Source organism: Amphiura filiformis, chromosome 3, assembly GCF_039555335.1.
Source record: "Amphiura filiformis chromosome 3, Afil_fr2py, whole genome shotgun sequence".
Classification (NCBI taxonomy): domain Eukaryota; kingdom Metazoa; phylum Echinodermata; class Ophiuroidea; order Amphilepidida; family Amphiuridae; genus Amphiura; species Amphiura filiformis.
Window position 1 is genome coordinate 69454853 of NC_092630.1, and position 24706 is coordinate 69479558.

Here is a 24706-nt window from a genome sequence, read left to right on the forward strand (position 1 = left end):
AAGATATCATATAGCCAGAGTCAGTACATGATCCAAATGAGTCATTACATAAGATGTCATATAGCAAGAGTCAATACACAATCCAAACGAGTCATTACAAAAGATGTTATATAGCAAGAGTCAATACACAATCCAAACGAGTCATTACAAAAGATGTTATATAGCCAGAGTCAATACATGATCCAAATGGGTCATTACATAAGATGTCAAATAGCCAGAGTCAGTACATAATCCAAATGGGTCATTACATAAAATGTCATATAGACAGAGTCAGTACATGATCCAAATGAGTCATTACATAAGATGTCATATAGTCAGAGTCAGTACATAATCCAAATGGGTCATTACATAAGATGTCATATAGCCAGAGTCAGTACATGATCCAAATGGGTCATTACATAAGACGTCATATAGCCAGAGTCAGTACACGATCCAAATGGGTCATTACATAAGATGTCAAATAGCCAGAGTCAGTACATGATCCAAATGGGTCATTACATAAAATGTCAAATAGCCAGAGTCAGTACATGATCCAAATGAGTCATTACATAAGATGTCATATAGCCAGAGTCAGTACATGATCCAAATGGGTCATTTTAAGATGTCAAATAGCCAGAGTCAGTACATGATCCAAATGAGTCATTACATAAGATGTCATATAACCAGAGTCAGTACATGATCCAAATGGGTCATTACATAAGATATCATATAGCCAGAGTCAGTACATGATCCAAATGGGTCATTACATAAGATGTCATATAACCAGAGTCAGTACATGATCCAAATGGGTCATTACATAAGATGTCATATAGCCAGAGTCAGTACATGATCCAAATGGGTCATTACATAAGATGTCATATAGCCAGAGTCAGTACATGATCCAAATGGGTCATTACATAAGATGTCATATAGCCAGAGTCAGTACATGATCAAAATGGGTCATTACATGACCCAAATGCATCATTATCATCATTTCATGTTAAAATGTATATAGTCTATGAATTCCTAATTTTGTGTACTATTATACTTTATATTATACTATGTTTTGTATTGACTGAGGGCCTGCTTGGAAAGCAGTGCTGGTCACTGAAGTTGTTACCCTCAATAAAGAAAGAATAAACTAAACTATTACATAAGATGTCAAATAGCCAGAGTCAGTACATGATCCAAATGGGTCATTTTATAAGATGTCATATAGCCAGAGTCAGTGCATGATCCAAATGGGTCATTACAAAAGATATCATATAGCCAGAATCAGTACATGATCCAAATGGGTCATTACATAAGATGTCATATGACCAGAGTCAATACACGATTCAAATGGGTCATTGCATAAGATGTCATATAGCCAGAGTCAGTACATGATCCAAATGGGTCATTACATAAGATGTCATATAGCCAGAGTCAGTACATGATCCAAATGGGTCATTACATAAGATGTCATATAGCCAGAGTCAGTACACGATCCAAATGGGTCATTACATAAGATGTCATATAGCCAGAGTCAGTACACGATCCAATGGGTCATAACATAAGATGTCATATAGCCAGAGTCAGTACATGATCCAAATGGGTCATTACATAAGATGTCATATAGCCAGAGTCAGTACATGATCCAAATGGGTCATTACATAAGATGTCATATAGCCAGAGTCAGCACATGATCCAAATGGGTCATTACATAAGATGTCATATAGCCAGAGTCAATACACGATCCAAATGAGTCATTACATAAGATATCCTTGTACAGTTTTGAAGTTACTAGGAAGTGGTCTGAGGTATTTGGTTGTCAAATGATGGGTCTCAATAATTGGGGTATGCTACAGGCACTGTGTGATACAATTGCTTATATTATCACTGATTTGCCTGAAAAGGCCAATAAAATATTAGATATTCTTAAACAGTTGTTGTTTCTCCTGTAATTTCATTGGTTCTTGACTGTGTAATATGAGACAATAGAGCACACCTGGGGTGTATTGAACTGCATGGCTCAGTTGCAGCCCCTAAGAATGAAATTTGCTACCAGAATACATCAGGAGAGCTGCCAGTGTTCAATGCTTTAAAACCATTCTTTTTGTAGTACCTTTTAAATGCATTTTTTCCTTGTTTTTCACTTATTCATGTTTCTCCGTTCACCCTGGGGCTGGTTAACATTTGCCTAATCTCAGGTCCAGCGTAGGGAGTTAGACATCCAACTAATTGTTATTATTCATAACCAAATTGAACCAAAAGTCTTATATAATGGTTGATGGACACACATCTCATGCTACTATTATTATGGTCTCTCCTTCGGATAACCTACAAATTAAGATTACTATCACATCTATACTCACATCATCATCTCCACCACAGTCATAGTCAGGACTCATCGCAACAATAAGGGAATTTTCTACACGCACAAATTTATCCGATTTGACATGAGACAGTGCAAGAGGGCTATATATTAAAGGTGTGATTCCAACTTTATTGTCAGCCATTATGACATCTGTAACATGGAGACTAGATGTGATCTATAAAAAATAAAATCAACAATTATATATTACCAATAAATTTTATAGTGAGAATAAAGGTGCCATATTATCCATGTGTAATGCTATGATTTCTGATGTACTGGATTGTCATTTATGAGGACTGTATCAAAAATTTTATTAGTGACAGCTAAAATTGAACAATATTTACCATAAAATAACTTTTGACTGAAGCTTGAGTAGAGGACTATGATTACTTACCAGTGTATATATGCCATGATTGGCGCATTTATAGATAGCAAAGTTTGCTACTTTACTGCAGCCTGCTAAACTTTTCTCAAACAGTACCACACCCATCCATGTACTGTGTACTGTATTGCCACTCCATGTCGGCTCCTCATTGCAAGGCTCACCCTTAATCTTATACCCAAACCTCTCTGAACCAGCCACAGTATTATTGATCAGTATAGGGTTTGTTGCTTTGTCCATTTCAAATCCAGCAGACAACAATTTATTTTCTTCTTCAAATCGGTCTAAGTACGTTCCGGGGTTTATTACGACAGCGACCAAGTTGTTAATGAAAGTGTTGCCTGTACCATAATCGATGACAGCTGTGCAGATATAATAATGAAAAATTACCAATTTGTTATCACTCCAATGTCATTATCTATTCTATCATTAGCTTCAATAATCTTATGATATTAAATTCTAGTTCAATAAAGTTCATCTCCTAAATAAATATTCAAAATCAACAATATTTAATATTTTAGAAGTAGAGTGTAAAATATGCCTGTGAATGCGCATACATCTGGTCGTGAGCTATAGGAAAAAGTATTACACGCAGTCAAATAAAATAACAATTCTAAAATTTTCGGAATGCAGACTCTACCATACCATGCACAATGTGAAAAATGCAGAGGATTTTGTCAAATTTGTCAACAAACATTAAATTAACTTAATTTCTAGGGCAACTATCTCTTAAATGAGTCCAGCAATCTAAGGAATGCAAGATATATACTTTCACCATTATGTAAACCGAGCTGGCAAAAGATTACTTTTTTCTCTTAAGAATAAGTGGAACTTAATTAGATACAGGAACTGAGGAAAGACTACTCATATATAAATGGATACAGTAAGGGACTAATATCATGAATAGTATGAGGTAAGGAAATCAGTTGTGCTCCGGGAGTGCTATGGGTTGACAAAATCTCACACATTTTCTTCCCTTCCATGTAAAAGTATCAATCCTTCATTCAATTTTCTTTTAAGGTTGGTCTGAACCCTGGAATTATGGAAACTTTTGTGCCTCATAACTTCTAAATTGTTGGTCTAAAGTATATAAAAGTATACATATTTAGAATGGCAAAGACTTGATAAGTTCATTTGTGAGGTCAAATTTGGGCCAAAATGCCATTTTGGCCCAAAATCTAAAATAACGGTTTTGGCCCACTTCTTTTTAAGTGCATCCTAACAAAAAATCTTGGGCCAAAATTTTTTTTATTAATTTTTAAAAACTAGATCAAAATATCTAGGACCCGTTTTTTCATTTTTTTTCATTTTGACCAATTTCACCAAAAATATTTGAAATTTAGGCCAAAATCGGGTCAAAGTTGGTCGAAATTCTAAAAAATGAAAACTGGTCCTAGATATTTTTATCTAGTTTTTAAAAAGTAATAAAAAAAAAAAATTGGCCCAAGAATTTTTTTGTTACGTTGCACGAAAAAAGAAGTGGGCCAAAAACCGTTATTTTTGGGATTTGTTGCCAAAAATAGCATTTTGGCCCAAATTTGACAGCACAGATGAACATACTTTTATATACTTTAGACCAACAATTTAGAAGTTATGAGGCCCGAAAGTTTCCATAATTCCAGGGTTCAGACCAACCTTAATACCACACACAAACAGTTTACCTGATCCAACAGTATGATGAATGATGTTATCTTGGATGAGGACCCCTTGTGCTCCAAATAAGCCTATAGCAGAGCTAAATCCTTGATGGAAACTGCAGCCAGTAACATAGGATAAGGAATCTCCAACCGATGGACCTGTGTCTAAGAATGCCACAGAATATCGAGGATCATAAAAGTCTGTCCAGCCTTCTTGACCAGAATGGTAGAACTCAACATTAGAAATACGTCCATAACCTGAAAGAAGTAATCAATTGGATATTAATATTTGAAAGCCACTGATAATGCTAGAGGTACACCGTAAAACCTTTTCTAAAAGCATATAGAGTGTATCTGATGAAAGCTAAATTAATCCAGGTGCCATTATGGAATTTGAGCAAAAAATTTATTGTAAGAGCAATCTATTGTATTGGCATATTTACGCATGTATCATATTAATTTAGCTTTCATCAATAACACTATATATGCTTGTGACGAGATTTCACGATATTTATATAGGAAAATGTTGCAATACAGGTTTTCTATAAGTTGATGCTAATTTTCATTTGTTAGTGAGAAAGTAGGAATGAAGTCGGAATGAGGATGCTAATTAGAACATCCTCATTTGAACACCGCCTGCTTTATACTAACATTGAACATTATCATTCAATAAAACATTCAGGAACAAGATGTCTGCATCAGCTTAAAGAATGGTATAAATTATTTTACCTAGGTACATCTCCCCATCCTGAAAGAATCGGCCAACGATAAGACGAGCACCAAACGACTCTTCAATGAGATCAGAATAATCAGCGCCCTCTATTTTGATGTTTCTTGTAAGCAGAGCAACATCTGCTTTGAGACCGTATGCGTAGGTTACTTCACCATCTGTGGCTGTGTGCTCTCCAACTGAAAGAAATAATATGGCGATATAGAAGAAATAATTTAGTGAAACTTGGACTAGGGATGTATGTAGACAGCCAGAAGGAAGGCACACCCTGTTTATGACAACTTGGTCAGAGGAAAATTTGTTCATACTTGCAAGATTTAGGTGTTTCTGATTGGCCGAGAGCAACGTTTATGCCCATTGGCCCAGATGTGCGATTGTGGGGTAGGGAAAGGCAATTCACAGTTTTTAACAATGTTATTTCTTGTTATTATTTTGATAAAATAAGAATCACAAAATATTATGGCAAAGTATGAACAGGGTTCATTCATATATTTTCAGGACTAAACATTGTTTATGCCCTCAGGTATAAGCAATCATTTAATCATGAAAATATATATCAATGAACTCCTAATATTTTATAATATTATTTTATTGGCAGAGAAATGGTATTTTCCATATATATATACAATTACATTTGGGCCCCTGAGGGCTGGCCCGGGATCTCTGGCTGGTGCCAAAGTAGGTAACATGTACATCTTCGGGGTGGGGCCCTAGATGTGCCACATGCCGGGCCTGAGACTTTTGTAGTTGTAGAGCTAGGGATGCTAGCCAAGGAGTAGGTGGAGAAGCAACTCGAGTAGGCCCTATCACAAATATACCTAAATACACATACTATACATATAATTTTCATTAATATTCTAACCACTGCATCTTTGAATACGGTTTTAACTTAAAGTTATTTGATTAAGAACCATGTAAAAAAAAAGCCAAAAAAAAAGGCAAGGGCGTGTTAGGCCACAGGGGCCCTTGTCAGCCACTCCTGATTTGTCGACAGTTTAAATCTGCCACTGTGTTCAAGATTCACAACACTGTAGATTGGCAAGATTTGTATTCACAATTGAGTGCAGTACCTGAAAAAACTGCACTTTGCATATTGCATGACTGACATGTGCTTTTGTGAATTTATGTGGACATAAGCTGGAACTTTATTGACACATGCAGTATTAAAAACAGAGTAATTTCACCTAGTACAAGTTAACCAAGGACCCTGGAAAAGGTAAACATCTCAATTTTAAAATACATACTTACCTGAGTGGCTGTACTCAAATGTTGCATTCAGCACAAATGTCCTTGCATTTGTTACTGATAGAATCTTGAATGTTTCAGTATGCCACGGCTCATAAGAAGTAGATGTCACTATAATCTCATCACCTTCCTCCCAATCAGTATCCTCTGCAACTGTGATGGTGTCATCACCAAGTGCTACAGGTGTTGCTAGGTGTGTCCAGAACACACTGCGATTCTGACCATGAATGTCAAGACCACCAAATGAACCTACAGGGAAAAATTGCTTTTGTGTTGTAATAGGGTTGTAAAATTCCCGGAATTTTCGAGTGGAAAATTTCCACCGCAATTTTGGGAATTAACGGAATTTTCGAATATTGGGAATTTTCAGGAATTTTCGGAATTTTCATTCAAATCTAAAAATCAAAGTGTAAACAGGGGAGTCACTGTGTAGATTAGGGTATTGGAGTAATTTATAAGAGCATACAATCATAATAAAGAACTTCAAGAATGATCAATAACCATTTTTATCAAAGAAAACAACAAGCATGACCGGATCTTACTGCGCTATGTTTTTGTTCTGTAAAACATCTTACACTAGTACAATGAGTTTTTGAACAATAACCACAACTCTGAAGGATACTCATTATCTTAAATCTAATATTACATAAAGACTTGAACTATTATTTTAGTAATAGAATACTTTAGCACTATCAACATTTTTGTTACCAGCTACCAGCTAATTGATCATGAATACTAAATTTAAACTCTCATTCAGTGCATAGCTCATAAGATGTGAACTACAAAGATCTTGCATGAGATAATGCACTGGAGTTAATATCGTCTGTTCAGTACCAAAATACACATGTACCATGATAAAGGCCTACATACGCATTTTTTTTTGCGTTTGGTAGTTTTACAGCATTCATATTCAACAGGGTTGGTGCGATTTAAATCAAATGTTTTTTTAAAATCACCAAATGAATTTAAATCAAGTCTTTCATATTTTACTATTTTTGATGTAAGTTAATTTCTTTCTTAAATTGACTGTTTTACTCCATTCCTAATGCTTCTTCAACTTTTGGATGCAATTAAATACTATGATGTCAGCTCTATTGCTACAAATTCATCATCTTCAAGGTGCAGAATTCAACAGGTTTATTCCTATGATTTTACCAAATTTTTTCTTTGAAATTTTCATACGGTATGTTAAAACATGTTTTGATTTTTTGTAAATACCTCAATAGGATTGTACATGTCTATCATTCCACTGAACTCTTTTGCTGATAAATTATTTAACAAATGGTTTCTGAAAATGATAAGAATATTGTCCATTTTCATAGCAATTTAAAGTTCAATTGAGGAAGTCAATTATATGACATGGCAAGTTACATCGTCAATCAAAATGACTACCATATTCTAAAGGCAAAATAAAGAGGAATGTTTGTCTCAGTTACTCAAAGCTATTGAAAAATCCCAACTGCGTACATTTTTGGTTAAGAAATAGTAATTGGCTATTTATAATGGTACTTGGGAATTCCCAAAATATGCAACATTTAAGGATAAAAATATGCAAGATGCTGGACTTAGAACCCGGACTTAGAAAATCCCACGTAAAAAAATCTTTTTAATTTTTTTAATACTGAAAATCTGTGGTAAAAGGACATATAAACAAGACCTATTCTTCATTGGTAACTGATTGAAAACATCATAATGTTGTGAAAAGATTAAATTTGCTTTCCATTTGCTTCCTGAATGATTAGATATTAAAATACAAGTAAAAAACATAATAAAAGCCAATAATTGAAAATTCCCAAAATTCCCAATATTCCCGGGCCCTTCAAAATTCCCGGAAACTTTCCGGGAAACTTTCCAAAATTCCCGGAAACTTTCCACCCCTTTACAACCCTAGTTGTTGTAAATGGTTGAAATTGCTTTAAAATGGCCATATAAAGCCTGTATCATATTTATACCGAGTCATTGATCATATTAACCTGGTTGATCTTTCGCACCTTTGTTTAGTACCTGCTATCCCGGAAAAAATGTGATCGAACACCACTGTAATTCCTATGTTCTTCTTAGCATAGTGCGCACGCTATATGAGTCACTGGAAACTAAGAATTATAATAGTGTTGTCTCAATGTTCATCTTAAGCATGCCCCCTCCCCTTTCCCCACCAAACAATATTGGGAGAAGATATGGTGAAGATAAGCATATTGAGCATATAGATAATACACTAATAAAACCACTAATTGATTGATGATTAATTAATTACTTTTGGTTGGTTGTTTAACTGATTAATACCTACCTATTGCTTTGGATCCTAAGTTTGGACCATTAGGCAGTGGAATATCTTCAGTAAAATGATTTCCTTCTAGTAGAATATGTACATTATGGGTGAAGGGTTCCTCTTCACTGTATCCAATAATTAAGCGCCCTCCTTGTATCAGTATGTATGTTGCAGTAATGTTGAAATCGCGTGTGTCATCCAATTCCAATGTGCCATATATGAAGAGTTTTCTCATCACGGGTAAGTCAGTGTCAGCCACAACATATGCGCCTGTAACAGGGAAAATAAAGGGACTCCCTGTTAAGTGTGTCGAGACTTAAAGTTTAAGATTGAATCATGGCACCACATAAATCTACCTTGGCTGAGGGAAACTGTGCTAGAATTAAGAACATGCATGAGAGTTTCTTGGTTACCACAGAATCTACATTTGGTTTGAGATCTTTTACCCAAAGATTGCAGACGGTTGGCAGGAAATCAATTGAGGCCCAGATCGCAAAGCTTAGGACACCCCCCCTGCAAGATCATAAATAATTGCGAGAGATCTGCGCTTTCCGATTCTATTACCTTCAGGAGATTGCCCTGTTGAACGAGTGGCTTGATGTAGTTTCTCTAGAAACCAGCACGGTCAATGGAAATGAGATCTTTGACCATTTGTTTGAATTTGGGTCAATTCATCTCGGTTCATGTACAAGTCAATATTCATACGTAGTTTTTTTTTAAACACCTTTTTAATTCAAAAATCAAGTGCTATTGTGAGTAGGTATTGGTATAAATAAGATATGATCAATGAAATTGATCTAATTCATGTTTTCCTCTAAATGGTCTTACCTGGCAATATCATCACATCTTCACCATCTTGAGGTAGTGCCCCGGTGTAACTCCCATCGCCTGTATTACTCCCCCACCCAGCAGGAGCATTTTCCCATGTCTTAACATCTGACCACAAAGACACATTGCTAGGTCGACTTGAGGTATTGGTGCCGACATCTGGCAGCTCTGGAGGAGGAGATGGCACATTGCTTCCACAATCCTTGTGGAAGCAACGATATACATCAAGATTAACACTTAGGTCAGCATTCGAGTGACCTTTGCCTGAAACTGTAACACAAAGAAGAAAATAAATTATTGCCTGATGATTCTTATTAATTGCAATTTGATTTTAATCACAAAAGAAAATTTGTTTCAAAACTAGATTTATAAATGATTCACATTCACTCATCATATTTCTGATCTGCAAATGTCTATAAGAGATTCCATAATACATTGAGAGTGTTGGGAGAAGGTTAAAGGGAATTGGACCACAAGTATTGTCCGAAATAGGTACAGAATGAAAGCACTAGAAACAAATTTGTTTGATCTTTGGATCAATTGGATCAACCGAAGATGCTGCTTAAGTTATATTGACTATTGTTAATACAGGCAAGGATTCATAGTCATTTAATTGATTTCATTAATATTAATGATCAACCAAGCATTGATGGTCGATCCAAAGATCGTTTCTATTTGTTTCTATTGCATAAGTATTATTGATCCCCTCCTAACTGTATAGTGTGTCAAGTCAGTAAGCACGTCAATTGATAAAAACACTTGTACAAAAATAAAGGTTACTCTCACATTAGTAGATAATTTGGTTCACCTCAAGTTTGGTAGTAATGTATGTGCGTTTTGCGCTTGCCACAATATCGAATCGCCCGTATAGAGTTAATTGCGCAGAGCGTACTCGCACGCCTACGAGGACAGTTTGTTGGCACGCTTGCAGAGCAACCGCAAACAAGTTTTGCATGATGTCACTTCCGAGCTTAAAGCAAACCTATGTATAGCAGGAAATTTTTGCAAGGATTTTATTTACGCCCTTTTTGCAGTTAATTCCAGAACCACAAACTTAAAAACATGCCAAACATTTGTTCACCCAAAGGATTTAATGTGTAACTATTTGTTATTGCTAATATAAGAAACTGTAAAACTGCTCCAAACAGTCCAAATTGTGAAAAATTGATATTGCAAAAATATCCCACTTTACAGTATTTGAAAAGACCTAAATTGAATGATAATCAACATCTTACAAAGCATTGAACACATGAGAATTTCATAAGTTTGCTCATATATTATCAACATTACATGGAGATCGCAAACAAGCACACAATATTAAACAATCTATACTAGAAATTTCAATTGAATGAACACAGCTCGGATTCACTTCTGCATTACACACGCACAGTTGCACAGACGCTAGAGTACATCATGCAGTGTACACAAAAAATTGTCACGCTATGTCAGGCTGTGTTCATTTAAATAGAATTTCTAGTATAAGATTGGTAGGTACCACAGCCCTGCACTTCTTAGATCGCCTTGATAAGAGTTCGAAGCCCTGTCGTCAACAGAGGGCAGTAAACTCGAGGTAAAGAATATCCCATACCGCGCTAATGAGCTGGTCAGTAACCGTAGAATAAGCTTGTTTCTGTCAAAAATTGACAAGTAACTTGCACAAATTTCTAGATACAGTTACTATAAGGTCGTACGATGTATTCAAACCATTTGTTAACCATTTTGTTAGAGAGCAATAATTATTTATCATGAATATTATTGTCATGTTGATGACATCATAGTTACTCGCATTTTGTTCATTTTTAAATTTTGAAACATTTAACGCTCAAACGTCACACAAAATTAATCACATTTCACCAGAGTGTCCTTGCCAAGATTCTAGCATCAGACCATTCAATTTCTCAAGATACAGCGTTTATAAGTGTTAGGTCACTTCTGTACAATTCTTATATAATTTGTTTCATGCATACAAATAGCGATGCACGTTTTTGTTGTGCTTTTGATAGGTTTTCATGTTCGATTTTATCGATAAAACATTATTCCCTGTAGAAAAACAATATGGCAAAACATACAACAGTTTGTAACATACTCCATGAACTTGACCATCTATGTTTGGATTGTGATGTAATTAACGTGTGTAATGAGATTTTCTCTATCTGATCTGACTTGTAAAATATTATTTTTCATCACAATTTCTCATCAAATTCGTACATTTCTGGGTCAAGAGTCAGGTAAAACACTTTGTGGTTTTGAAATATGGTTTAGAAATAAACGCTAACAAATTAATTTGGATTGATCAAGCAATCGCTTTTTATGATTTGCATATATGCATAAATGATGAATCTGCATGTACATAATTTTTCACTTCAGTAAGCTCGTCTTTTGACCAACGTTCATTATTGATCACGGGTCATATTATATGCGATTAACATCAAAGAACCACATGTGTATGAGCTTGTGCATTGAATTGAATTACACAATGGTTATTCAGGTTATTGATCGCTAGATGGAAGCGAACATGATACATATTACGTAGGATTCCATGCCTGTGCGGGGATTTGAACCAGCGGCGTAGCTGGGATTTTTTCCAGGGGGGGCAAGCCTGTATGGGGCCCAAATCCACCAATTTCCCTGCACTTGGGGGGGTGAGAGGGGCGGGGGCCCAAATAGAAAATTTTTGCCAGGCTTATTGATAATAATCGTACGGTATTGCATATCGTGTGGATTCCCCATCTCTCTGCCCCTCCTCTCCCTCTCTCCCCCTCTCTCTCCTCTCTTTTTTCCTCTTTCTCCCTCCTTTTCCCTCTTTTTTCCTTGCACTAGGGGGCGGGGGCCCAAATAGGCAATTTTTGCCAGGGGGGCAATTGCCCCCCCCCCCCCGGCAGCTACGCCACTGATTTGAACCCTAGCGACCAGAACTATGAACACTTTCAAGTGTTAGCACCTTGCAGGGCCGTGGTACATGGTGGAGATAATGTTTTATCCTCCATTAACATCTTTGGTCAAAATTCTGAGACAAACATTTACCTACAAACAGCAATGAAAATAGACTATACTTACTGAGATATGTGAAGACCTTGGTACTGTTGTCAAAATTCCAGTCTCCATGATCATCAGCATCGTAGCTTGGAATCGCTACAGTGCCATTCTGTCTGTCACCAGTCAGGGAAACTGCATCAGGTTTTTGAGTAAAATTATGATTCATCAGGACAAAATTTCCATCACTAAACTCTTCAAATCTAGCATCATAGCTTATATTGGTCAGATGATCAAGGTCTTCAAAGAACCAGCGGTAGTTATCTCCATCGATGAGTGTGATCATCCATCCATCAGGATGTGTAAGCCTCTTCTTGTGAAAATTGATATAACTTGCTCCATTGTCATTGACAAATACAGTACGCTTGAATTTAAGCGACGTTGGAAGGGAATTATTGAATGCCAAACGATGTAATGTTATGGTTTCATCACAAATGGCTCCAGGCAAGTCGCTGGACCCAAAGTCCGAATTGCCCCATTCACAGCGATCTGCTGGTAGGTTAGGATTGTATGGCAGCAATTTATAATTGGCACTTTCCCCTATTAGGGTGCCGTCAAGATCTTCCAACCAGCATTCATGTTGCCACTTCCATCGGGCTTTGTTGGGTGAATTGAAATACTCAATATTTTGAAATCTGCTTTGGTAACCACCCTCATCTGGTTTGCAATCACTACAAGCACGGACTGCAGCACATCTATCCCGGTCAAAGTTGATGAATTTGACGCCATCAACGGTAAGATATCTGCTTTTAGGAAGATTAACTCCTGCTTCTGTACAAGAATAAATTGACTCAGCAATATCACTGTGACCAATGATGACAGAATTTTGAATTAAAGGACCACCCCATGCATCCCATGAAGTCTGGTATTCCAAACCAGCAATGGCTGCATCTGATATTAGGAAATTGATAAATCGTACAGCACCAACTTCAACTGCTTCTGCACCTCTCTCCACATGCCAAGCAGTAAGGTTATAATACTCAGCAGGAGCAGATGCCCATGCGTTACATGCACCACCTTCTTTTGGGTAATAAATAGGGAAGATCCATATACCATACCAGCCCTGGTTATGGACTGTGTTATTGTAGAATTCCAGAACTGGAATATTCCTGGGACAAATTTGGTTTGTGAATGACGGACCTTCTGGATGTACAGGAGCCCTATACCAGAAACCAAAATGAGAGCCGCCAGCAGCTGCGTTATGTCGGACGTAATTGTCTGCATTTGTGATCCAATATGCTGCCGGAGTGACATCAACGTTAAGCAGACTGTTACTTGAGCGGACAAATATGGCTAAATTGTACTGGATGATATTTTTTGTTTCGATGCCATCTTCTAAGAAGTATGCGTGACCCATGACATTATAAGCAACATTACGCTCCACAAGGAGATGATGCACAGCATGAACGGTAACAGCTCTGTTGAAGGTGTGATGAATAGCACAGCCACGCACATAATTACCGGGTCACGCTTACCGTTGAGATGGAAATGAATTGCGTAGCGACCCAAACGGAAAGCTTGACCTGCGTGAGTGACCTCTATGTATGAGAGACGTCCAGTGGCAAGATGTTTGTCTGGTTCTTTAGCGAATAACATAATGGCAGCACCATACTGGTCACTTGCAGTCTCTTCCCCAAATCTACCTCGGAAACAGGTCTGGGTTACAAATTGATCTGTGGGTGGAACAAATGTTTGAGTAAGTGGCAAATATGCCATTCTTTAAGCTTCGTATCTTTTACAAGTTGGATAATTTTGCACCAAATTGAGGGATAATCAATTATAAATTTGATTCTTGTTCCATAAATTATGTATCCATATTTTGGAATACATTTTGGCTAGTGAAAGCAACTTCAAAAATGAGAATCCAGTCTTAAGCTTTCCCTTAACATGAAAAACTAACATGCAAGATACTTTTCCCCAAATTCTTATTCTCTTCTTAATATGTTTGTCACAGTTTTAAAATATGTTTAAATCATACAAAAATATGGTAAGATCAATTGCAAAAATAGGTTAGGTATGCAACTTAAACTTAGTGAAAACATAGATTAATTTCAATGTATTTCAAACACTTTCCTCTAAAACCAAATAAATTTATCAAAATGATTGAAAGTTATTCTTTGCCTCACCTGACCAAGGAAGAAAAAAAATCTTCCCTAACCAGGATTTGAACCTCTGGGTCTCCAGTCCAGTACTCTTACTTACTTGTATTAAACTCTGCTTCACACGCTTCTATTGTATCTGTCCATTCAGAATGAACTGATCCACGGACAACCACATTCCTGGTCAGCAAACCAACCTCTGCCCTGGTTTCCAAGGTAACACCATCTATAGTCTGAAGCACAGAGATGTGCTCATACTCAACAGCCGGTTCAAAGGTCAATGTCATGCCATCAGCAGAGACACCTGCAAGTTGATCAGTCATCATATTTTAGGAGCTATATACAAATATTATGAATTTTCCAAAATATTAGTCGAGCACATACTGACAAAGTTAAGTCTTTTTTAGCAACTAAACTATTGATAGTGCCATAAGTCGGTCCAGTTTTTTGACAAGGGGGCCAACTCATGCTGGCCCAAAGTATTATGGCAAATGCCACTCTATTGGCCATATTTGGGATCCTGAGGGGGTAATGTTTGCAAAAGTTTGCGTTTCTTTTTCCATTTCCAATTTTGAATGTAATTGCTATCAAAATTGATCTCAATGACAGCTTAATTCATGTGACATGGCAAGAATATCTGCTGCAAACCCATCAGATTGGTATTAGATTTAAAAGTTAGGGGTTAGGTTTAGGTTTTAGGATTAGGGTTAACATTATAAGATTTGGGTTAGGGTATGGATTATTGTTAAGGATAGCTTTAAAACCCAACTGCCACTTGACCACCAACACCCTGGCAGATATGGCAACTGTTCCTGGTTTCTATGTTTGTTACAATAGAATGCAATTTAACCATCGGTTCAGCAAGGGGACAGGTGGTTGACCGGTGGATCCATCTGACACTTAGTTGACATTCATATGACACTCATGAGACTCTTAACTCATGTGACACTCTTGTGACACCCACCGTCATATCTTACCTGTGATAGTCAGTTCTTCATTCTCCCTCTGACTGTGCTTATGGGTAGTTGCTGCAATTACAATCTGGTCACCAATCTCCCATGTGACTGGTTCTATTAACGTCATGGAGGTGTCACCAGCGTTAATTGTTTGCGCTAGGTATGTCCATGTCACTGGAATGTGTTTGCCTATAGATTGAAAATAACAGGGATGTGTTAGATGCATGTGCTTGTTTTCAAATGACCTATAATTTCAATTATTGCAAGATTGGCTTGCACTTAAAAATACAATTATCAACAGGGACATGAGATCATTATTATGCCATTGCCACCACTAGTCTAACTAAAGTCATAACTATTAGTGATAGTTGGGTTTTTTGACTAAGACCTGGTGATATATTAAGTTCATAAACCATGTGCTCATCCAGCAGTTTAACACACTATAATACTTACCATGCAAGTCCAGAGTGCCCTCTCTAACAGCCAGTGTTTTTGCACCATACAATGGCAGTTCCTTGGATCCCACATGTCCATGCATCATAATAGTAGCTTGATGTTGGAAGGGCTCCTGCTCTGTACCGACTTGAAGCAATCCACCATCAACAATTAGAATGTATTCAGAGTTGAGGGTGAGGTCTACCTCATCAAATATGACACTACCACCTGTTGTATGATCAAGGCATTAAAGTCAAAATTGATACAAATACTACCAAAATGGTAGCCATTACACCGACTATATAATACAAAGATAAAATAAATTTGATTTACAACCACTCATAGGCTATAATTATTTTGTTACAATAGGTCTGGTTCCATTATTTTCCCCAGATTAACCCTCATGTACCTTTCATTCACATTAAACACCATCCAATTTGTCAAGAATCTCTAAGAAGGAATTTATTCAGAGTTACAAGTATGAATACTTGCAAACAATATGGTCAAGTTAAAGCAGTGTAAAATTTACAAAGGAACTTTAAAATAGTGATTGTCATCCCAATCCAACTTCTAGATGCAAGAGTGGATACAAAATCTACCATTGTGCGGGTACAATAATAGATTTTGTATCCACTCTTGTATCAAGGGTCTTTGATATTGATCAATAAATTGAACATGTATGGGCCGCATTACCCTGCGATTAATCTCAGCATCAATATGTCGTAATGAAATCATGCCAACTGTCCAAATTAAAAGAACACCTGGCATTGAAATAGAGAATAAAACTCTTTCAAACCTGATTCAGGAATGAAATCAGTGATACAATTTCATAATAAATTCAAGTAGACTAGATATTCCATACCTTGTATAAGCAGCATTTTTAGGATGGGTGTGCTGGTATCTAAAAGCAATGTTTGCCCATCAGGAACAACAACAAAATCGCCCTCTATTGGTGGGTCATATCCACCCCATGTATACTTAGATGACCACACATCTACATAGTAGTAAGAAGCATTCTCCTAAACATACAAATACAAATTTCATGAATAAAAAAAAGAAAGAAAAAAAGTGCAGTGATTTATAGTGCGCTACGCACAGGCACAACGCCTAGACATTGATCCACAAGCCTCAGCACACTTTACAGGTTGTCGCTGACCACTATGGCCCCAGATCATTCCATAAGCCATTTAACAACAAATCAGGGACTTTGCTGCTACAAGAGCGCACACCCTAGACATTCCACAAATAACCATCGCAACCAGGATCAGCTCCCCGAGTTTCGTACGGGTTACAACGAGACAGTTAGCAGTAAGTTCCTTGTCCAGGGGAATTTCAAACTAACTCAATTTTTCCACGAGAGCATACTAGGCACGCCAGGGTTCGAACCCGCAACCTCTCGCACTATAGTCGAACGCCTTAACGATCCATTGAGCTAACTTGACTGCTTGAATAGTAAAATTTTGATTTTGAGGTAGGAAATCGTACATCTTTCAGTGATTTCTTGGTGTTCCTTGTTATTATCATTATTATACAGGGTTCCCGCACCTTTAAGCCTTTAAAATTCAAGGACTTTTCTAAGATTTTCAAGGTCCAAAAGCATGATTTTCAAGGACTTATCACAACACAAAAATCCATGATGTGGCTATGCGACACATCTTAACAAAAGTGACAGCTCCTCTCCACTCCCCAAATTTTGTCAAAATTATACTTTAGGTAAAATTCCAATTTTCAAAGATTTTCAAGAACCTTGTGCGAATTTCCAGAACTTTCAAGGCCTTGAAAAGGTGCTTTCAAATTTAATGACTTTCAAGCACTTTCAAGGACCACAGGAACCCTGATTCTAACAAATTGTCACCACAGAACATTAAGGGCTGGGGTATGAACGTTTGGACAGTATTTATTTTGGGACATTAGAGCACATCAGACATATCGAATAGCATTCTGAATACGAAGAATGTCATTCTGATATCAAATAATTTTGATTTTTGAAATTAGCAATTTAATACACATTTTATGGCAAATCATTAAAAATTGATATTTTTGATATTTAACAGTACTTGAAGTAACCTTTATAAATCTGATGATTTATACTTAAAGTGTATGTAGGTGGGATAAAAAGCCGACGATCAATTCAAAATTTGACCTTTCGTATTGAAGATATGGATTTTTTCCCCAAAACACCAAACAAAAATAAGGTCTTTTTGGGAAAAATCCATATCTTCAATATGAAAGGTCAAAATTTTCAATTGATCGTCGGCTTTTCCTCCCAGCTACATACACTTTAAGAATATATCATTAGATTTATATAATTTACTTCGAGGACTGTTATATATCAAAATGTGAAAAATATCAAATTTTTATAATTTGTCATAAAATTTGTATTATATTGTGATTTACAAAAAATGAAAATTATTTGATATCAGAAGGACATGCTTCGTATTCAGAATGCAATTCGATAGGTCCGAGGTGCTCTCATGTTCCACAAAAAATACTGTCGAAACGCAATAAACGCTCATTTTGGATCCCTTAAGTCAGTCTGGTGAATTGCTAATCTTCATAAATCCACAAATATAATGCCACTGTGCATCGCAATCAATGTTGTTGCATAAGCGTGGTTAAGACTTTTAAGTAACAATATGATTTGCTTAAGAATACTATAAATAAACCTTAGTGGTGTTTTACAATGGAATTCAGTTAGTTCTTTTTTGTAACCCAAAATGGCTAGAGAAAATATTGTTCCATCAAGAAAAGATTTACTGAGAAGCTTGTCTGAAAATCACATTTTTTTAAATAAGTTTGTAGAAACTGGCCACTAATTTCATATTTGCTTGGAAACCTGATTGAGGATGTCGGCTAGTCATAGATCTGGGCCAGGGAATTAACCCTACCAACATAAGGTAGTTGACAAGTTCTTTTGGAATGATCATTTAACAGGTTATGGAAAGACATTTGTTGCATACTGTTATTCTCAAGGGTTTCAGCAATGAAGTGCATTGGAGATGAGAATGAAAAATAAAAGCCTACACATGCTTACAAAATCTTAAATATTGCCTTGAACTCTTGAATACTTACCCTCAGAGCAACCCCTTTGTTAGGTACATCCACCCTTACAGTGGTTTCAACAGAGGGAGAGTGTGCACCTGTACGGCAGGAAATCTCTGTAGTAGACTCATACCGAACCACGCATTCAGTCCCTGCTATGTAAACTTTGTTACCAGAGTCTCTGATGTTATAAAAAACAGAAAATAGAGTCATGAATGATTTTACCATAGAATTGCCACTTTTATCAATATGAATATAACTAGTCATTTGAAAATGAAGTTGCGCATACATCGAATAAACTTTTTACATTGTTAAATAGGCAGGTTTGCCATAATGTATGATTTCCATCAAATTTTAATTTTGTTATTCTTTAAACAAAATGCTGAAATAATATTAGTAATAACTGTCAGGAAGGGTGTTTTTGTCCATATTAAACCAAAATAAGAAGGTAAAGTGAAAGAAACCCATTTTATTTTGGCTATTTAACATGGAGTCCTATGAGGGAACTTACCCAAATCCAGTTCCCGTAATATTCAATGTAGTGCCTCCCCCTGTGCCACCTCGTGGTGGGTCAATCAGCTCAATGACAGGTGTTAGGTCCTCTCTGTATTGCCATGCATCGGATTCAGTTACAGTGGCACCGCTGTCGATAGTCACAACAATATCACAATCTTCTGTGCTTCCGGTACCTAAACAAAATACAAAATAACACATATATATACAGTATACTTTATAAAGTGCTATTATCAATGTGCTACAACAGTACAAATTGGATGAGTATAATGTTCTACTCAAATAATGGCCATTACCTTAAAAACCCAATAACCTTCTGAGAAACACCAATACCATATTCTACTTAAAGAGTATAGAATTATTGAAAATTGTGGGTGTTGCCAATTTAATTTAGGTTATGGGTGTAAAATCTTCAGCGGAAATGGAAAGAGTTCAGTTGAGTTTAAGTAAAGCAATTCTCCAAGATGCGGGATACCAACCAAAGAGGGTAGATTAGAGAGTTCAGACCCTGCCATGTTTGCTTGGCACACATTGAGGGCAATATAATGTACCTCTGGATTATTGTATTTTGTACCCTATAAACTTAATGCAAAAATATGTATTCAGTGTTACATGCCCAACCTTTGTAACTCTTCTGACTCTCCTGTACCTGGAGGTACAGTATTTTTGTCCCTATGCATGACACTCCAACATGTCAGATTTACCATACTTTAACTATTTGGAGTCCAGGTTCTCCAGCCCAATCTCTTTGGTACCAACATGACACTGTTCATGACTTACCTGAGTTTGGAGGGACATCACATTCAATGACATTCTCAGTTATGTTAAGGATCTCACATACATTGTCACATACAGTCACTGTTGTGTCATCTGCTGTACCAAAACCAGCTCCTTGGAGTTCAAGGGTTGGGCCACCTCCAAAACTCCCTACAAGTGATAAAAATGTTTAAAAATATATTAACGAAAAGAGCTATGACAAAAATGTGACGTGACTTTTAGAAAGCTCCTAAAGGTATGAATGTCTTTTTTCTTGGTAGATAGAATGCACATTTTTGTAGCATTTTGAAAATAAATTGTTCTGTTTTCATTTGATGTGTTTTCAACAGTGCTTTTCTTTGCTGTTATCTCCATTTGCTATATAAGTTAACCTATTTAAGGAACCCCCAAAAAAAATAAGAGACATTTTTTTGAAAATATATATTTAATATATTTCATTTTTTTATAGGAGAAATCTCAATTGAGGTATGTTTTAACATAATTTACCCAATAATTTTTGGATTTGTATTATTCAATGATGTGGTTTCCCCCTTTTTTGAAATCTGCTAGACCATTCATGGCTCAAATTTGTAAAATTTATAGACAAAGAACCACAGCCCACTAGTCTTTTTACATGTAACTTAAATAAATCATATCAGTATTTTAGTATCATGTGGTACAAATAAATAAAGAATCCAGGAGCAAAACACAACATATGCCATGTGGTGCCATGGGTTATTTTTACAATCAATATTGTTATCGAGAGTGGTAATTTTAATTTTAGTGAACCATTTCTTGAATGGACATATGACGATTTTAATACCATATTCACCCTAATTAATGGCCTCTGTAATTAGCGATTACAAATCTTGTTATATAAATACAGCATAAAAGTGGCATTTTGTGATCCATTCCATAGCCTCATTCCCCCAATTTTCTCAAAAAAAGTTGCAATTTTTATACCACCAGAAACTTCTGGCTACATAATATTTGTGTGGAAAAAATGTCTTGCAAATTCATTCGCTTAGCAAACATATTGTTAAATTTGTATTTATGTTCTGTTAACAGAATGAAATTATAACACCTATGGAGCCATTATAATACACATAATCATGCATAACTCGCAAATTAAATTTTGGGAATAAGCTTTTTTTGTTGATATCTACTCAAAACATCCTATAAAAAGAGGATGCTAAAATCATAAAATACTCCTTTAATACAAAAAAAACACAAGGCAGATTATGTTTTGCAACTGAACTCTCCCAATGCAGCTGTACAGGTTTTATTGGGAATAAAAAAAACATGCCCATCTTACTACATACCTTGAGTGGGTGAAACACTGTTAATAGCTAGTGAGTATTCAAACTCTGTAGATGAGGATGCATAACCTTTGCCCTGTACATGTACCACTACCACGTATGTTCCTGCAGAATGAACTCCAACATCGCATTCCAAGCTTGATGCACCTGAACTAGTTACACTGCACTCAACACCATCTATTGTGATAGTGTTTTCAGCATCTGTTGAACTGAAGCCTGTCCCGCTGATAGTGATATTATCGCCGGATACACCACTGGTAGGAGAAACTGATGTAACAGATGGCGTGTCACCATTGGCATAATCATAGGTTTCAGCTGGATAGTCTATTTCACCCGAAGTTACAACCAAAGTAACTGTTCCCGCTGAGTGACTTGTTGTGTTGCAAACAATTTGGGAGATATTGATACTCTGAATGATGCATTCTGATCCACCTATGTCAATGGCAGTATCATCCTCATGGAAACCATTACCAATAATAGTAATTACTTGTCCACCTTCAAGACTACCTGAAACTGGATCCACACTGTCAATAATTTCATTGCTATATAAGGTAGCATGATCCGAGTCATTAAAAGCACTATTGCCAGAGCCTTCAATGTTGACAACAAACACGGCATCTCCAGCAGGCACGTATCCGACATCACATTCAATTGAATCATCCGCTGCCGATGTGACAATGCAGTCAACACCACCAACTGTGACTGTGATATTTGCAGTGTCAATACTGAATCCTGAACCCCCAATGTTGAGTGTTGTACTTTCGCCAGATACAGTGACTGGTGAAACGCTGGAAATGGTTGGTGTGTAGTTTGATGTGAATTCAAAACTGCAGTTCCCTGAACATACTGCTTCTACATTGTTGATGGTGATATCAGTTACACAGCTACGTACATTACTGGTTGGTATACTTGTTACACAGGTAACTGCAGTATACTCAATGTTTTCAATAACACACTCTCCTCCACAAATGTTTATGCTGATATCATCATTTGTAGCTGCTGAGAAACCACTACCATTGATAACCAAACGAGTACCGCCTTCTTCAGAGCCTTTGTGTTGAGACAATTCATATATGGCTGGTACCATACGGAATGTGCGACCAACAGGAGACCTTATTGCATTAACAGCATCTCCTTTGCCGAGAACATTCATATACACAGTGTCATAATTTCCGACCGAGAATGTGTCGTTTGTGTCAATAACGCATTCGACGAGGGTCTCGTTGGCGGTTTGAGTGACGCAATTATGGTCGTTGATTGTTATCTGATTTTGGCATGTCTCTGTACCAAAGCCATAACCAGAAATTTTGATGACAGTTTCTGGTGCACCTTGATTTGGTGAAATATCTGTGACAACTGGTGTCAAACAATCCCAAAATGCAAATTGGAATGTGCCATTGTTATTATCAGTAGCAGGCTGTGTAGTATTGCAGTTATCAAGTGGGTTTGTATCAGGGGTACATCCACCATTAGATGGAGCTGACACACCTGCAAAAAGAAAACAAATTAAGTTCACTGAATAAAACTGAATATATAAACTGAGCTCAAAAAGAAACTTATAATTTTTTACAACGTATGAATCACAAGGTCATATCTTAAAATACTGTCAATCAAAATAAACCAAAATTACACACAGGATTACTTTAATACTCTACTCTTAACACATGTCAGTAACCAAGCAGTTGTCCAACTAACACAACAGCAAAATGCACTGTCATGGGACAGCTTCCTGGACTTATTCCACTTTCACAGCCCAACATTTGGCACCCAGCACAAAAAAGCTGTGAGAATGCACACAAGATCCTTGCACAGATGATAAAACGGTGCTGCTTTCTGCTTTTCATACACTGTTTTCATGAAACAGGGCTGGGCTGTGAATGTGTTCCAGGAAGCTGTTCCATGTCAGTGTATTTTGCTGTTGTGTCAGTTGGATAACTGCTTGGTGGTTAAGAGTAGAGTATTGAAGTAAACCTGTGTAATTTTGGTAGAATTTGATAGACAGGATTTCAAGATATGACCTTGTGAAAAATTATAAGTTTCTTTTTGAGCTCAGTTTATTATTGAAGGTATCTGTAAAACAATGATACTTGTTTAAGGTGGCTGTGTACTCTCAGACATGCATGTAGTAAAAGTGCCATAACTTTGTAATTATTCACGCAAGACATAAAAGTATACATTTTTTAACAGCAAGACATCAAGGAATCTGATGATTAAATAAGTAGGCAGCTATTAGTTAAAAAGTCCTCATTACCAAAAAGTTGGGAACAACTATTAGATGAATGATTTCTGGTTTAAGTGGTTATGATTATCATGTACAAAATAAAATGGACAAAATAGGTATGTACATGTAGGGCACAGATTGTTCAAATTTTTACAAATAAGCATTTGATTTGTCCTCCTTTAAGACAGCTTAATTCAAAAAACTAATTAGAAAGAACTGAAAATACAACTGACATATTGGGAGAGAAAATAAGAGACAAATACAAACAGACACACACACCAGACAAATTGCCATCAGTACCTGAATCTGTGATGTACTCTGCTTCATAGTCTCCAACAAAGAGAGAAAGCGTCTTGGCCTGTGATGGTTGTGGACCTACTCTAACAACACCTTTCATATACAAGCTACCTCCATCAACTGCATTACTAGAGTAGTAATAAATACCTGGGCTACCAAATTTAAATGCATAACCAAGCAGTTGTCCAACTAACACAACAGCAAAATGCACTGTCATGGGACAGCTTCCTGGACTTATTCCACTTTCACAGCCCAACATTTGGCACCCAGCACAAAAAAGCTGTGAGAATGCACACAAGATCCTTGCACAGATGATAAAACGGTGCTGCTTTCTGCTTTTCATACACTGTTTTCATGAAACAGGGCTGGGCTGTGAATGTGTTCCAGGAAGCTGTTCCATGTCAGTGCATTTTGCTGTTGTGTCAGTTGGATAACTGCTTGGTTACTGACATGTGTTAAGAGTAGAGTATTGAAGTAAACCTGTGTGTAATTTTGGTAGAATTTGATAGACAGGATTTCAAGATATGACCTTGTGAAAAATTATAAGTTTCTTTTTGAGCTCAGTTTATTATTGAAGGTATCTGTAAAACAATGATACTTGTTTAAGGT

At 36.6% G+C, this 24706-nt stretch overlaps 1 protein-coding gene across 1 annotated transcript in view; it reads right to left on the reverse strand.

The window, feature by feature from the left end:
- Nucleotides 1–24263, reverse strand: part of LOC140149036 (fibrocystin-L-like) — a 46485-nt gene extending 22222 nt beyond the window's left edge. The window contains 18 exon segments of the mRNA XM_072171183.1: nucleotides 2334–2510; nucleotides 2730–3079; nucleotides 4379–4612; nucleotides 5084–5263; nucleotides 6333–6578; nucleotides 8617–8868; nucleotides 9427–9696; nucleotides 12484–13921; nucleotides 13924–14132; nucleotides 14662–14862; nucleotides 15536–15703; nucleotides 15968–16177; nucleotides 16812–16968; nucleotides 19022–19172; nucleotides 19503–19680; nucleotides 20285–20431; nucleotides 21583–23067; nucleotides 24101–24263. Coding sequence (XP_072027284.1) covers nucleotides 2334–2510; nucleotides 2730–3079; nucleotides 4379–4612; nucleotides 5084–5263; nucleotides 6333–6578; nucleotides 8617–8868; nucleotides 9427–9696; nucleotides 12484–13921; nucleotides 13924–14132; nucleotides 14662–14862; nucleotides 15536–15703; nucleotides 15968–16177; nucleotides 16812–16968; nucleotides 19022–19172; nucleotides 19503–19680; nucleotides 20285–20431; nucleotides 21583–23067; nucleotides 24101–24197 — 6150 coding nt within the window. The 5' untranslated portion in view covers nucleotides 24198–24263.
- Between the last annotated feature and the right edge of the window lie 443 nt (nucleotides 24264–24706).